The sequence below is a fragment of the Falco peregrinus genome, chromosome 10 (genome assembly GCF_023634155.1).
Source record: "Falco peregrinus isolate bFalPer1 chromosome 10, bFalPer1.pri, whole genome shotgun sequence".
Classification (NCBI taxonomy): Eukaryota; Metazoa; Chordata; class Aves; order Falconiformes; family Falconidae; genus Falco; species Falco peregrinus.
In genome coordinates, this window is record NC_073730.1 from 33536045 (window position 1) to 33552751 (window position 16707).

Sequence of the window (16707 nt, forward strand, 5' to 3'; positions counted from 1 at the left end):
AGTATCAGTAGAGTGAATGCAAAAATCGATGCTTCTATACTTTATTGAGGAAAAATGTGTTTCTCGAATATATATTTTATTTTCCTGAACATACATAACCAAAATTAATTGAGATCTAGCCATAAGCAGAACTTGGGGCCCTTCAGGCATGGAGAGCTAACTCCTGGACACGTGCCATGTCCCAAAGCAGTGCGGCTTGAAAATGGCTGTGATGGAAGCAGCCTGGCGCTTCGTGTCCCAGCAGGGCTCAGTGGGAAGATTCAGTCTTGCAGAGGGCAAACAGAGGTTGTGTGCCTGGTTTGCTTTGGGTTTGGTTCAGTTCGGTCCCAAAATTAGAGAAGACCCCTGGCAGAAACACATGGGTTTGAACTGGTGTGGAGAGCCACTTAATCAGGAAGGCTAAGGGGCTGATTTTGAGTGGCGTGATGAGTGTTCACCCTGCAAACCATGTTGACTCATTTCACCTTTATTTGTTACAGACAAGCAGAATGATGTGGAGATTCCTTCTCCCACCCAGAAAGACAGAGAGAAGAAGAAAAAACAGCAGCTCATGACACAGATCAGTGGAGTGAAAAAATTAATGCATAGTTCAAGCTTAAATAACACCAGCATTTCACGATTTGGTGTGAAAACAGAAAAGGAAGACCATCTGGCCAAGGTATGACAGATTCTTGCAGTTCTGGGAGAACTAGAGTTATCTGGAAGCCAGGAATGGACTGGCTGGCTGGCCTGTCCCCCTCCCTTGCCACCCCCCACCCCCCAAAAAAAACCACAACCAAACCTGCAGTCAGTATCTCTGAAGTGATGTGTCCATTACAATTAATTAATGGTACCAGGCCCTAACAGCATATTCTATGTTCATAAATTCCTTGAAAATACCCCTAAAATAATGAAAAAATATGTGATGAATGCAGAGGAGAGCAAACACCATATCCAGCAAACTGGCTGTGGGGCCTTCGTCTCTGTCAGGGCATTTCTTCTTGCTACCTGGAAACACACATCATAAATAATTCCCCTGCCCCACAAAGAAATGTCATCTGCTTGTACAAGTTCTTTGGCAGCAGCCCTTCACAGTTACTCTGTTTTCGCGTACTTAATTAAGTATGCATGTTCATGCACTCACACACTTATCACAAGATTGAATTTGCATCTGTTTAAACTGTTGGAAAATGCAAAAGACATGAGAGTGATAAATGTCTTGAAAAATATTGTAACGGTTCTGTTTTTGTCCTTTCAAAAGGAACTGGAAGATCTAAATAAGTGGGGACTGAACATATTTAATGTTGCAAGGTATTCCCACAACAGGCCGCTCACCTGCATTATGTACGCTATATTTCAGGTGCGTGATCTTCTGATCCAATTTGCTTCTTTTACAACACTATTTTAGTTTCTAATTGCTTTCTGGTTTGTTGCCTTCTACAGTGTGACAACTTTATTTGATAAATGCGTGTATGCTTCTACCATTTATTGTACAGGAGCGAGATCTACTAAAAACCTTCAAGATCTCCTCAGACACGTTTGTGACGTACATGATGACGCTGGAGGACCACTACCATTCGGATGTAGCTTACCACAACAGCCTCCATGCCGCTGATGTTGCCCAGTCCACACATGTTCTGCTCTCCACCCCCGCACTGGATGTGAGTTCCCTAGTTTGAGCGAAGTGCTTTGTGTTGGGCGGTCATCACGTTCCAGGGTGGGGTGGCAGATTAAAAGCACCATGTTGCCTGTGTGAACGTAGCAGAAAAACCTTAAGCTGAGTCAAGGACCGGTAGCACGCAACTGGCAAAAAGCAGCATGCTGCCTGCTCTTCTGAGGGCTCCCTTTACTGCCAGGGAAATCACCGTTACGAAATTTCAGCAGCACCTTTGCCCGTAATCTCTTTCATCTTAAAGAGCACATGCTGCTTCTAGGCCTTTCTTCTGAGTAATGTCTTGTCCTCAGAAAACTAATTTTTAAAGCACAGTTTGTTTCTCTGAATCAGCGTCCCAGACTGTTGAGAGATAAAACGTAAGGATTTGCCTGACAAATTCCATTTTTTCCTTCCTAGGCCGTCTTCACTGATTTGGAAATTCTTGCTGCAATTTTTGCAGCTGCAATTCATGATGTGGATCACCCTGGGGTCTCCAATCAGTTTCTTATTAATACAAGTGAGTTTTGTTTCAAACACAATAACTTCATCTGCAAACTTGGAAACTAATGGAAATGCATTTTCCATTACAGCACGGTCACAAATTACAACTTTCAGGCTGCATTACTTTCTCAAAATATTGTGCACTAAACTAGATGGACATTTTGAAATAAAGCAGTAATTAAAATGGAATTCCTAACAAAGGAAGCTATTGTAGTGCAATTTGCAAAGTGCCCTTGAATCTTGTGAATACGACTACTTGCTAACGCATAATAATTCGTCCAGTCCTGAGTGCAAAATTGATCATTACTATAAGATAAATAGTGCTATTGCTGTTGACAACGATAAAGCTAAATATCGTGTTTCATACTGTGTTCTGCTGCAACAGGCTAAGCATGTTACTTGATTCCAAAATATGGGTATTGTTCCTTTTTGGAAAGTGTGTTTGCAGGATTCATGCTTTCTGTTGTCAGTGATTCTAAAGCCCGTAACTAAGTCAACTGAGTACTATTTTGTTCATTAGAACCGAGCAAGGGCTGTTTATATTATATACATATGTGCTCGGATTAGAAAACCGCACGCTCTTGGCATGCATTAAGCAAAAAAAGAAAACCTTTCCCGATGTATTGCATACAGATAAACATTTCAGTACCCAGGACAAGCGTTTGCTGTTAGAAGTCACACATTTCACATGCTGGAGTCACATACTTGTGTTGCTTTGCTAGATTCCGAACTAGCCCTGATGTACAATGACGAATCTGTCTTGGAGAACCACCATCTTGCTGTGGGTTTCAAACTGCTTCAAGAGGAGCACTGTGACATCTTCCAGAACCTGACCAAGAAACAGCGTCAGACACTCAGGAAGATGGTGATCGACATGGTATGACCCATGCACTCAGTGCTCCTCCTCTTAGACAAAACCCCTGGTTTCTTTGTATGCTTGCCTGTACTGAGATCCTGTTTTCACTTCTGTAAAGGTATTGGCTACAGACATGTCAAAGCACATGAGTCTGTTAGCTGATCTGAAGACTATGGTGGAAACCAAGAAGGTGACCAGTTCAGGAGTCCTCCTTCTGGACAACTACACAGACAGAATACAGGTACGTCAGCCGAGTTTCCTGGATTTTGTGTGTTTGGTTGAGGGTTGAAGAAACTATGTTCCTGTTTGCACTCTGGCTTTTGAATGGACCATATACAGCAGCTACTGACCTAAATTTTCAGCATTTTCTTCTGTTCTGCACCATGAAGGGGTACAAGGTGGTCCCATATCCTTTAGGTAAAGGGGATTTAACCCTTAGAGCATGGAACGGCGAACATGCGCATTCTGCTGAAGTTAATCTGGAGGGCCGAGTTTTTGAGGGCTCCTGAATGCCCTTGCTGCTTTCTCCCATTTGTTTCTCCTGTCAAAAAAGCACAGTAAGATTGCTGTAGCATTGCAGGGGTGCAAGATTCTAGTTTGTGGCTCCACACAAAAAGCAGCTCTCACTCTGAGACATCAGTCATGTACAGTCTGTTCTCTCTAAAACATAATCCTTGATTTACAGAAATGACAAAGCAGAACTGGAACAGGGTTACGTAGTTAGTAGGACAAGATACATCCTGATCTTCTCTCCACTTTGATGGCCAAATTCTTAGAACAGACTCATGGGAAAACTCCCGTCATTTTTATTTAAGACTGCTGATGTTAAAACAGGTCACCCTGTTGCTGTCTTAAGTCCTTGCGACCACACTTAGTCAGGCACATTTTTTGTGTGCGTGGAGGGGATATTACTCATTTAATAAAGTAGGAGCATTTAACCATCTGAGAGCATGGAAATAAATTTTGAATGGTGGGAAGCACCTGCATTCAAAAACAAACCTGTATGATGTAATTACCATTGCCACAACTGCACCCCGTCTAAGTACCGAGTTGTCTGAAAAACATGCAGCCCGTTGTACTTCTGGAGCAGACCATAGCAGCGAGTCTCGTATACAGAGATGTTACGATGTTAATATTTTTATAGGCTGTTGGAAATCGAGGAGTCTTGTGGTTAGATGTTCTGAATTAAGCAAGCAGATACAGCTTGAAACCGTCCTCTTTTTTTGCATTTGATTTTATGAGTTTTCTGATTAATGTAATTGCAGGTTCTCCGAAATATGGTACATTGTGCAGACTTGAGTAATCCCACAAAGTCTCTGGAGCTGTACCGGCAGTGGACGGACAGGATCATGGAGGAGTTCTTCCAGCAGGGAGACAAAGAGCGAGAAAGAGGAATGGAAATCAGTCCAATGTGCGACAAACACACAGCGTCAGTGGAAAAATCGCAGGTAATTGGCCATGAGCTGCATTTTCGTACTGCCTAAGCTTGTATTTTTAAAACTGAGACAAAATTCATCTGCTTTCTCTAGCACAATTAGGCAAACAGCCAGCTGTTCAGAGGGTTGGTTCTGATTGACCCTGACATCCAGCTGTGCCTGAAGCCCATACAGACTGGCGAGGCTGTTCAGATTCCTTTATGTACCCCTTGGTGTCTCCTCATTTCCAAATGCATGTTCATCTTGCCCTGTTTCTCTCCCAGTTTCCAGAGTGAGTTCGTTTCCTTTTGTTCCCCAGGCTTGAAAAGTGCAGTTCTGATCTCCTCCCCTTCCTTCTGCCAGGTTTCTTCTGCCTTCATGCCCTCCAGCCTCCTTAATTAGCACCTCCTAAACCTACTGACGTCATACCCCGTGTTAGACATTTACATCAATGCCAGCCCCGTTGAAACTGCAGGGTTAGGAGCTTCTCCCAGCTGAGATCCACTTCAGGATGCTGGAAAGGTCTGGCCATCAGTCATTACTGAGCCTCGTGCAGAACAGTTTTGCAGAGCGTGATCTGGCCAGTTAAGTTAGGGGTCTGCTGGAGCTGCTGTGTGCCAGGTGAAGTCAAAGAAATATTTTACTTAGGTCAATACAAACCTTAAAGGAGATGGCGCTGCCTTTTTTTTTTTTTTTTTTTTTTTTGGATGAATTGGCTCATCTCTAGTTCTGATTCATGGATTCAATGGTTTCAAGGTTTCAAGGTCAGATTCTGACCTGTGTAGCACAGGCTGTAAAATTTCACCCAGTTAGGCTGTAACAAAGTCGGTAATTTATGTTTGTCTAAACATATTCCAATCTTTATATAGTGGTGTCTTGGTTGTTGTTTTTAAATGACTTGAGCAAGTCATCATCGAGGTTTTTCAGCTTGAATAAGTATCAAAATTGATGATAATTATTTCCAAATGTCCTCTTCGGCTAAGCCAAGTGGTTTCAAAATTATTCACTCAACCACTTGGTGATTTTGTTGGAAAAATCTGTCTTATTTGTTAACCTAACAAGAAATGAATCCTTTGGCCAGGCTTGGCCAGAAAATGCCCATGTGTTCCGCATGTGAGCTCCAATTAATTTTTTTGTTTCACATACGCACTTCACAGAGGTTTCAAAATGGTATTTTTGCTATGCAAAAAGAATGGGAATTGCACAAAATGGCTACCTCTGAAATCCCAGCTAGTGGCAAAGGAGGAAGGGAGGTGGCACATCCATTCTGGAGCAAAACAAGGAATTAATTGGAAAATAGTACGCAAGTATTTCAGATGTTACCTCTTTACATCACAAAAATATTGGAAGATCGGTGGTCAGCTGTCTGGCCAGCTATTCCATAATTTGGGATGTTTGTTTAAAAAAACAGTGGCCTGGTGACAAAGTGACCGATCCCAGGCCATTGGTGCTGTATGGCCCCCGAGCATTTTGGGTGGCAGTGAAACCATTAACTAACCATACAGAATATTTTTTTTTTTTCACTTTAAAAGTTCTCCGGAACATGTGCTGCAGGAAATTTTCATCACCTTTTTGTTTAAGCTGCCTCCACAGTATGTTACAATTGAATGTTAATGGTTCTATTGACATCCTGTTGTGTCTGAAGGAGGCATGTGTGATTTCCAAAGCAAACATCTGCACGTTGAGTCTGGCCCCTCTGAGAGCCATTTTCCTGCTGCACAGAAATGTTGTCCGGCAGAGCGAGGAGAGAAGGGACGCGTTCTGCCAAGACAGAAGAATTTCAATCCTCTTTACGGCTATTCAGCTTTCTCCATCCTGGACGTACGTCCTCTTAGTCAGACAATTGAAAAATGATTTAGCTCAGAGCTTACGCGCCGGCCGGCGGAAGGGCTGACGGGCTCGGCCACAGCCCTTGCTGTTCCCACCGCTGGCATGTCGTCCCCAGGAGCCGGGCAGCAGCGGTCTGTCGCCTTCATGTGAGAGGAGTACTTCTTGGGATGAGCTGACCAGCTTTCTGCGCTCTTCCCGAAACAAAAGGAAAGGAGAGGAAATCTCCACCAGCGCCAGCTCCGCAGCAAAACGCGGTGCCTGCTTTGGCAGAGTAGAGCAGAAATGCTGAAATGTTCATAGAGAGAGGCAGGACCGTGAAAGAGTTCAGAGTAGGTACAAACTACGCACAGTGGTAAAATACACCTAGAGGTCAGACTTGGCTCCGTAAGAGCAGTGACATTCGGCGTTGGGACAGCTGCTGGCCTGGGGCGCGCTGGCGTTTTCACAGCTGCCAGCCACACGTGTGCCTCCGCTGGGGTCACGGCGGCGTTGCCATCAGCGCACCAGCCTTGTCCATGGTCACCAGCGGGTCCGACCCCAGACACAGCAAGCTCTCTCAGTGCAGTTGGGGTAGAGGCAATGATGGTCTAAAATGCCTCTCTTGCACTAACAGCTGGTAAGAAGCATCTCTCGGTGGGATGTTCTGCCTTCAAAGTGATGGCTCACCCTGACTCCTGCAGGGCAAGGCTAGTCCGGACCAGGCATCTGCAGGGATCTTTAAAGGCACGCATGCAGCATGGGATGGGGTTGGCAGCTCCGTCGCCGAGTTTTCCTCTGGCTCCTGCTTTTAGTTAAACTTTCATCCAAGGTTTGATTGCAGACATCAACCTAGCCCAACGTTGCAGGTGCAGCTGTGGGTATCAGATGATTATGTCTGCGATCAAGACCGTGCTGGTTTGGGGACTTGCTCTGGGGGTGGGTATTTTGCTTGTAAAAGTCATGTATTCACAGCATCTGAACTTTTTAGACGGCAGCCTGCTCCTAGTCATTCCCTGGCCTTAAGTGTGCCGCGTTCCTGTGTTCCTCAGGTGGGGTTCATTGACTATATCGTCCATCCACTCTGGGAGACGTGGGCTGACCTGGTGCAGCCCGATGCCCAGGACATCCTGGATACGCTGGAGGACAACAGGAACTGGTACCAGAGCATGATACCTCAGAGCCCATCTCCTCCACTGGAGGAGCGGGGCAGGGACTGTCAGAGTCTGATGGAAAAGTTCCAGTTTGAACTGACGCTGGAGGAGGAGGATTCAGATGGGCCGGAGAAGGACGGCGAGAGCATCAGCTACTTCAGCAATACAAAGACACTCTGCGTGGCCGACCCAGGGGAAGAGGATTCACAGAGGGAGGCGAACATAGAAATCGTGACAGAAGATACGTCTCCTGTCGACACATAATGTCCTGTTGCTGTGTGAGTGGATTTTAAACACTTGATGAGCACGCGGGCAGTCTCACGGGCTAGCCTGCAGCCTGGGTCTGAGGCCTGTGTCTGACATGGGCTGAAAGATCTTCCCAGCTACTTGAGATTGGAGTCAGGGTTAAAGATCGTGTAGTGAATGATTGCTCAGGAAATTAACAGGTGATTTACATTGTGGTTTAAGCCTTGTCAGCTGAGAGCATTGTCCTGTCCTGGAGCTGGCTTGGGTCATGACTGAAGAGTAAACGACACACAACTGAGAGATTTTATACTGTTAGTTTTGGAATTTATACCAGTTAGACTGATAGAAACTACTGATTAATAACTCTCCATATAAAACCTGTCCACCTGACCACCTGTCTGCAGACCTGTGTGCCTTCTTTGTAAACACTTTCATGTCTTTTCAAGAGTCTATTAATTAAATACACGGAGTTTAGTATAAAAAGCAACGCAAAGTGTTTCAAAATTGACAGATACTTTTTTGATTCTTCCTGTTACAAGAAGCAGTCTTCCTTTTTTTCATGGGCAATACCTGTCACTTTATTGCAGTTAATCACTTTTACAGACTAAATAGAAGGGAAACCCTCTTTTGCATTATCGCACCTTTAATCGTCATCTTAACACCCCAGGCGACCCATTTAAAGTCACTTCATGCCATCGTGCACCATCTCTGTTCGCTTGCTAGGAATAACAGTATTTTTTCCTCAATGGGGTTTTATTTTTGTCGTGCGCAGGATAGAGGGTAGTTTGTTTCCATGGCACAGCACAGTACATATATAAGTAACGTGATAAGGCAGCGTGTGACGCGCGTTCCCCCTCGGCAGCTCCTTGGCTCAGTGGAATTTGCACGCTCAGATATTTGTGTTTCTCTCGCCTATCGTTCACGTTTCCTAGGGTTAGGTCCACCGTCCTCCTCCTGCACTGCCTTGAGCTCTAACACCTCCATTACTGTTTATAACAGTGTATTTATTACGTAATGTATATACTGTAATGTTTTGTAAGTTATTAATTTATATGAATTAACATTGCCTGTCGGCGGCAATGTTAATTGTGTAGAAAACTCGGAATAAGAGTTGCCTTTTTTTCTTGTAACCTTTTGTATTGCGTAAAATACAAGAACCTGAACATAGCTGAAGAGACAGACGCAACCCAGGAAGGGCATTTGGGTGGCTGCCGCCTGCGGGGGGGGATGGGGGGGTGGGGGGGGGGGTGTGAGCTCGATGACCGGACCCCAGGGCAGCGGGCAGGCGGTTGGAAGTGCTGAAAACCTAGAGGGGGGTGGGGGTGGGGGTGGGGGGTGGGACCAGAGAAAAGAAACCCCCATGGACAGGCCGGCTTTTAAATATCACGTTCCAATTTCTGAACAACCCAATGTGAATTTCTATGACAAAAATGTGAACTGATGTAATAATTGTGCTGTGAAACTTCTTCTGACAAAGCTTGTCCGGCATCGTGAGCGGTGTCAATCTCAGTTTGTAAAATATGTTTCAAGCTTTTGGTCCAACTTGTGACTAACTAGTTAATGAAATAGCACAGTTGTGCATGATCAATGGGTTTGTATGTCTGTTGAACACTGCATTGTTCCAGGTGGTTATTTTATTGTTTCCAAAAGTTTCACACAATGTATGTTATAGTATTATATATTGTGTTCAGATGCATTCTTAAGAGATTTTTATATGAAGTGAATAAATGAAAGCATGACCCTGGCTGTTGTTTTTGGTGCTGCTGTTGTTAACAGGGTGGCGCGGGCTGTACCGACGAAGGCGGCTGCGCTACCAGCACCAGGGCAGCGATAGCAGTGGACCCTCGGGTGGCAAAACCCAGCGGACACGGGGAACCCTTCTCTTACGGACGGAAAAGAAGGGTTTCTGCGGCTGGAGGGCACGGCCACCCGCTCCATCGTTCTGGCTGCGAGACCTTCATCTTCCTGAGCGGCAGCCGGCGGTGGAGCGGGGACCGGTGCTGGTGGCAGCGGCGACAGGAAGGCAGTGCAGACAGGAAGGCAATGGTCGCGCAGCCTGCGCCCGGCACAGGGCGACACCGGGGCCAGCTCGCGGGATGCTTTCATGTCCCCGCCTGACCCAAAACAACTGACTTTCCAGTAAAAACAACATCCTGCCGGCCAGCAGCAGGAGGGCGAGGGGGCGGTGGGGACACGGTGCCACTCTCGCTGCGGGTGATGCCGGGGGAGCTGGCGGTGCTGGAGACCCTGCTGCAGCATGGCGTGGGGATCCACAGGCTCCGAGATGAGGCTTCAGCCTCGGCTGGCCGGGGTGGGCAGCTGACACCACAGCTGGGTGCGCTGGGCTGGAAGCAGGGGCAGCCCCGTGCCCGCCACCACGACGCTTTGCTGTGGCAGCTGCGTCCGGCGCTGTGCCCGTGGCTCCAGGGGACGTGTGGGATGGGAAGCAGGTTATCGGGCTGAAAAACCGTTTGCAGCTCTGGGTGGAGGAAAGCGGCCAGCAGGGACGGACAGCAAAGCGCTGCAGTTGTGGGTGAGCCACCAGCCCCACCGGGCATGCTGGGGGGAGGCGGTGTGCCCAGGGGCAGGGTGCTGTGCCCTGGCCCCCTCCCCTCTGCCTGCGCCCCCCTCTGCACGCCTTCGCTCGCTTTGCCTTCCAGTGACCTAGTTCTGCCAGGCAGCGGCTTCATTAGTACATGCAAACGTGGTGGTGCTGCTCTGGCGCTGAAATAACAGCCGCCTTTCACTTCTCCTTCTCAGCAGCAGCAGAGAGAATGCTCCCATGGCAGCTGTGTTGCCAGATAACCCAAATCCTTTTTGTTTCCCTTCCATTTTGGGGTGGGAAATCCCAGTTCAGGTGCAGGGCGGCTTGCTGGCGCCGTTTTTCCTCCTCTCCTCGGGGGATGAGGACACCTCTTGGCTCTGCTTTCCTGGCCTCCCATCCAAAACTGCCACCGGCCCGAGCACCCTGTGGGGTTCGCGTGGTTTCCTTCAGCATCCAAAGCACGTCCGTCCGTGTGGCGGCAGCAATGCGGTGCTTCCTCCTCATTAGCGGATGGACGGTGCTGATGGGTGCCTGCTCCCCCTCCCCAGTGTTCCCGCTGCGGGTGTAGCTGTGCTGCCTCCAGTGACCCCCCAGCAGGTCCTGGCTGCGCCCGAAGGGGCTGGGAATACATCTGGGGGGTGTATTTGCTGCTCAGATATCTGGGGGAAGCAGGATGAGAAACAACCTGCAGGAAGACAGGGTGCAGAAATGTGTCTTTCCGGAGAGGGGGTGGCTCCCAGGTCTGCAACTGGGGCATGCGACCAGCTGTGCAACCAGCTGTGCATGGAACTGCAGCTTGCAACCAGGGAATGCAACCGGCCTGCGCAGCCCAGGCGTGCGCTGGGGTGTGCAACACCCACTGGGGCTGGGCCAGGAGGGGCTGGGATGTGTGCGGGGTCCATGGTGCAGGACCCCAGCCCAGCCGGATGGGCTTGGGACCTCCAGCCTTGGGGCTGTGAGAGGAGGATGCACACACTGTCCCCTCCTTGCCACCAGTGTTAATGATGGCTGGTGCCAGCAGCCCCGTCTTCAGCAGCGGCCGAGTGGCAGCCGTCCTCCAGGACACAGTTTCCCACTGAGGCCAGGGAGCTGGGGTTGCAGCGGGGATTTCCACCAGCCGTAAACCTTCCCCCGGGCATCAGTCCTGGGGACGAGCCGCTGTTGGCTCTGCACTGGCACCTGGGGCACAGGGACAAGGGTCCCGCAGAGCCCCCGCTGCTGCCAGGAAACTTCTGACCCAGAGGTCGGCATTGTTAATAGAAACCATGATGCAAATAAATCAAATAATAAACCCACCCTGTTGCTTTTTCCCATGGTGCACAGGCACTGTCTGCTCTCCTGGGTGTGAGGGCTGGGTTTCCTTGTTCTTTTTCCCCCCTGGTCCATAGGAGTCAGGGATGAACACGTGCGTTCCCCCCGGCACGCCAGCGGCTGCAAGCCGGTGCTGCGGCCCTGAGCCACGCGCAGAGCTCCCTGCCAGGGAAAGGCACTGAAGGAATCTTGGGTTTCTTCTGAAGAAACACTGAGGACGCAGATTTCTCATCTGAGTAATGACACTCAGTGGCAGCTTTCTGCCAAGCCATCAGGCCAGCGTCTGTGGGTGTCCTGTGCCCCCCACTGCAGGCCTGGATGGGGACAGGGATATAGGTTCCTGCGCTGGGGCCACCAGATGCCAAGCACCAGGATGGCTGGTGCCACCGCCATCCCCTCTGGTTTGCATACGTAGCAAAACCCCCTTCAGGACGGTGCTTATTGTAACGGGGGCTGGGCGCCTGGATGCTGAATGCTCTGCTGGCCTTGCAGCCCCCCCCGAGGTTTGCGCCACGTTCTCATGGGGGTGCCCCATGCCCCTGAGCACCCTGTGGGCCACCGCACTGTGTCCCTCCGTGCGCCAGCCAGCAGCACAGAGCATTTTCCAAGTTACAAACCAGCCATAAGGATTTGCAAAGTGCTGGAAGTGGTTTGCTGGCTGAGGAGATTTAGGTGCCACTGGCTTAGAGTTCCCCTAAAAGTCCTAGAGATGAAAAAAAAGAAATGAAAAACTGAAGTGCTGACAGTTTTGTCATAAAAAACAGGAAGGAGCTGAGGGCTGGCCCACAAAGCACAGATTTTATCGAGTCTGTGGTGCTGGAACGAAGCCCGAGGGTTCACGGCACCGGTGGCCCCTTGCACGGGGGAGGTGGGTGAACTGGCCTGGTGGTGGGGACACCGCTGGGATCCCTGGGCTGTCCAGGAAGGACAGGGCAGGTTGTGGCCCAGCTGATGCAATTTAAGATGCTTTAGATGTTTCAGCTCTCTCGAACATCCCTCTTAGGGTGACACAAGGAGCCTGTCCCCAAGGGCTCCCCGTCCCCGAGGGCTCCCAGCCCTTGCTCCTGCTGCACAAGTTTCTGGTCTATTGAGGCTATTTCTGCCACCCTGGTCAGATGCCATCACCGCTTCTGTCTGTCTGCTGAGAAGATGGAGAGGGGATCTTACCAATGCATGCAAATATCTTAAAGGAGAGCATCAGGGGGATGGGACTGGCTCTTTCCAGTGGTGCCCAGTGATGGGACAAGGGGCAACGGGCACAAACTGCAATACGAGAAGTCCCACCTGAATATGAGGAAGAACTTCTTCACGGGGAGGGTGGCAGAGCCCCGGGCCGGGCTGCCCTTGGTGGCTGGGGGGTCTCGTCCCCGGAGACACTCAAACCTGCCGGGACGCGGCTCTGTGCGGCTGCTCGGGGAGCCCCTGCGCTAGCTGGGGGGGCTGGGTGGTCTGCAGAGCTGCCCTCCCACCCCACCATGCTGTGATGCTGCTATTGCAGTGCTGCAGGAGGTTGGGGACTGCAAAGCTCTGACCATGGGGCTGAGGGAGGCACCCCTGTTGTGGGGGCAGGACAGGCTCTTCTGGGACAGGGTTTCTGTTATGGGGTTGCCAACACACTGTGGAGCTGGACACAGCTTGTGCTGACAGCGCCGTTACGCTGCCTTTGCTCACGGCAGCTGGTCCGGCTGCAGATTGTCACCGTGTTGGGGGGCTGCAGGAGTGCTGGTGAAAGGCTGACCCATGGGGGACAGCAGGACAGGCCCAGGGACGTCCTCATCCCCACAGCAAGCTCCTCATTGCAGAGAGAAGACTGCTGCAATAAAAATAAAATATAATAATAATAATACATATTGCAGAACAGACATACCCACAGGAGGGGGTCACTGCTGGCAGTAGGTCCTGCTGTGGATCCCGCATGGAGTCCCCAGATCCCACGGGTCCCCCCCACCCCTGTTGCTGCTATTTGAAGCAGCTTGGGATGGGCCCAAGCAGAGGATTTCAGTTACATGAAATAGTTTTATTTTTACCTTTGACACCTTCCCGCTGCGCTGCTTGGGATGGGCCCTGCTCTGGCCAGGCACCACACCGCGCTCTGGGGAGCATCCTGCTGTGGTTCGGGGTGCAGCGCGGCACGGAGGGCGCAGCATGATGCAGCTCAGGTGCACGGAGCCAGCCGCTTTTTGGGGTGCACCAGCTGGACTGAGCAGGGGGCCACCACCATGCTGCAGGCGGGGCTCAGCCTGGGACACCGGCAGGGCCAGGGAGCCGTCCCCAGGGAGCCCCACGCTGTGGGGCTCAGCCCACTGCCAGCTCCATCCTGCCCAAGCACGGCTGCCCGCACAGCTGCACAGCACCATCCTGCCCCAGCACGGCTGCCCGCACAGCTGCACAGCACCATCCTGCCACGCACGGCTGCCCGCACAGCTGCACAGCACCATCCTGCCCGTGCACGGCTGCCCGCACAGCTGCACAGCCCCATCCTGCCCGTGCACGGCTGCCCGCACAGCTGCACAGCACCATCCTGCCCACGCACGGCTGCCCGCACAGCTGCACAGCACCATCCTGCACACGCACGGCTGCCTGCACAGCTGCACAGCACCATCCTGCCCACGCACGGCTGCCCGCACAGCTGCACAGCACCATCCTGCCCATGCACGGCTGCCTGCACAGCTGCACAGCTCCATCCTGCCCACGCACGGCTGCCCGCACAGCTGCACAGCACCATCCTGCCCATGCACGGCTGCCCGCACAGCTGCACAGCTCCATCTGCCGAGGTCCCAGGCCACTGCACAGCACAGCGCGCAGGGCAGGACACTGCACAGCCGGCGTGTGCACAGCAGGGATGTCCACTGTGGGGGACACAGCTCGGACACATGGCAGGGACATGCGCTGCAGGGACACACAGGTGGGGTCCGGCACAGCTGGAGCCATGCACAGCTGGGCACTCAGGCAGCTGGAGTGGTTCATGGCAGAGCCCCAAACAGCTAAAGACAAGTCCAGCTGCAGTCCCACACAGCCAAGGCCATACACAGCTGGATAGATGCACAGCTGGGGCTGTACACATCTGGAAGGGTTCATGGCTGGGGCCTCCGTGCACCTGGATCCTTGCACAGCTGGAGCCTGAGCACAGCTGATGCTTGAGCACAGCTGGAACCACACAGCTGGAGGCAGCTGTTCTGGGCCTGCTCTGGGGTTCTCACCTTTGAGGGCCCTCTGCCTTTTCTGCCACATTGCACAGATGTTTCCCAGCGCCATCCCCTGCCCTCTCCCTGCTCCGACATGCTCCAGCATCTCTCACTCTTGCCCCACAGGGGCTCACAGTTCCGTTCACTGTGCTGATGTGCAAGCACAGCTGGTGTGATACAGGCCGACCTGTCTGACCATCGCTCAGCCATGGCCCCACTTCCATAAATAACAATTTTTTTCCAGCATATTCAGCTGAGCCATTTGGGTTGAAACCTTCCACCCCACCAAAAAAAAAAAAAAAATAAAAAAATCAGCCTGAGGCAGACAGCTGTCAGCAGCAGTGTGAGGAGTGGTGCCCAGTTGCGCTGCTGGGGAGCAGGATGTGCCCCCCGAGGGTGCCTGGGCAGCAGCACCACTGGCCGAGCTGCACCCACCCGCATGGGGCTTTGCCGGACCCCATGGGTTGGGCTGCTTTGCCCCCGAGGAGCCAGCGGAGCCTCGTTGCTCCCAGGCGGTGCAAGTCTGCTCCTGCATGGTCAAGGCAGTTGGGGTTTTTTTTAAACGATTTGAAGTTAATAAGCCATCGTGCCTAGAGGGAAAAAACGTGTTTGAAATATTGTTGGATTTGGACCAGCACAAAAATTCCCAGTTTATCTTCCACTGGGGCTTCCCACCGCAGGCAGCGGCATGGGCAGGCGGGTGGGGGGCACCCAGGGCTGTCACCCACTGCCCCCAGCACAGCGGGGAGAAGCCCTCCGAGCTGGCACTGGAGCAGAAAGCAGGTGCTAGCCAGTGTGGCTTCAGCTCGCTTTTATTTTGCTTTGCTGCAGATGACAGGTAATCCCGGCCTTGTGCTTTGATATTTTTTCCCCTTGCTAATTGACACTCTAATTAAGCTCATGCTTAAACTACAGGGAAGAGGGGAACGGCGCAGGAGCTGGGAGCCTGCTTTTATTTGTTCTCACGTCTAATGAGGGAACAGTATCCAAACACGAGATACTTTTGAAATACCCACAGCTGACACTGCTCCTATAGAATTTATTTTATATTCAAAAGCTGACACTCCCTTCACCCCCCTGTGCGCTGCTGGGCCCCACCTTGCACCCTTGGGGTGCAGCGCTTCAAATGCCATGAGTGTTTCTTTGGGCAGAACTGAGTGAAATGCTATTTTCGGGGCTCCCCCTTCCCTATGCCCACCGGCTGCAATGTGGGGCGGTGGGGTGCCCCCACCAGCCAGGAGCCAGGTGCCAGGGTGCAGCGCTGACCCCCCACCCAGTCTGGGGGGCACGTGGGGAGGCCGTTCCCAGCCTGAAAATGTGCTTGGCACTGGTGCCTTCAGTGATCAAATATTTAATAATTATTAGGATTTAATAGTTTAGGACTTTAATATTGGGTTTGATAATATTTGGGAGCAGGTGTGTGGTGAAGTGGGGCTGCTGGCTGCCAAACCCCACACCTGTGGGGCGCACGAGGCTTTTTCAGTGCCGTTGAATTCCTTCTTCCTTGCAAAAAAAAAAAAAAAGGCGGCATTAACAATATTCCCTCGGCCGTCTCGTTTCTGGACAGGGCAGTGGGGGTGGGGGGGCACCCAGGCCCTGTCCCCACCCCGCCTGGGCAGGTGGCTGGAGCATCCCCAGGGCAGCCCCCAGCTGCGCCTCATCCCTGCCGGGTGTGGTGCTGAGGTGCTGGGGCAGCTGATTAGCCTGATAAGCCCTTGATCAGCAGGGCTGTGGGTGGGGGCCGGGTTGCTGGGAGGAAGAGGAAGCAGAGGAAGGTGGACAGGCTGGCTCTCCTGGCTTGGCAGAGGTGGGTTTTGGTGGCTGGTGCTGGTGAATGGGCATCTCCGAGGGCGGTGTGAGGGGCAGCGATGGGGGCTGGGCCCCAGTGGGGGGGTGTTCCCGGCCCGCTCTTACACCCCGGGGCATAGCCTAATTACCTCTGCTTACACCATAGTTATTAAACAAGGCAGAGTTGGCTCTGGCAGCTCAAATCGCTCTGCGAGTGTGCCCGCTGCGCCTCAGCTCTGCCAGCACCCCTGTGCCACTGGGGCACCC

The 16707-nt window shown here is 51.6% G+C and overlaps 1 protein-coding gene across 5 annotated transcripts in view; it reads left to right on the top strand.

The window, feature by feature from the left end:
* The window catches only part of PDE4B (phosphodiesterase 4B), a 216640-nt gene extending 207285 nt beyond the window's left edge, over positions 1-9355 (top strand). For all 5 annotated transcript variants that reach the window (XM_055815121.1, XM_055815122.1, XM_055815123.1 and 2 more), the window contains 8 exons: positions 480-658; positions 1241-1339; positions 1476-1640; positions 2051-2150; positions 2857-3011; positions 3109-3231; positions 4256-4438; positions 7264-9355. In XM_055815121.1, the coding sequence (XP_055671096.1) occupies positions 480-658; positions 1241-1339; positions 1476-1640; positions 2051-2150; positions 2857-3011; positions 3109-3231; positions 4256-4438; positions 7264-7629 (1370 nt within the window). In that variant the 3' untranslated portion in view covers positions 7630-9355. The remainder of the gene's footprint in view (positions 1-479; positions 659-1240; positions 1340-1475; positions 1641-2050; positions 2151-2856; positions 3012-3108; positions 3232-4255; positions 4439-7263) is intronic.
* Positions 9356-16707: the final 7352 nt, after the last annotated feature.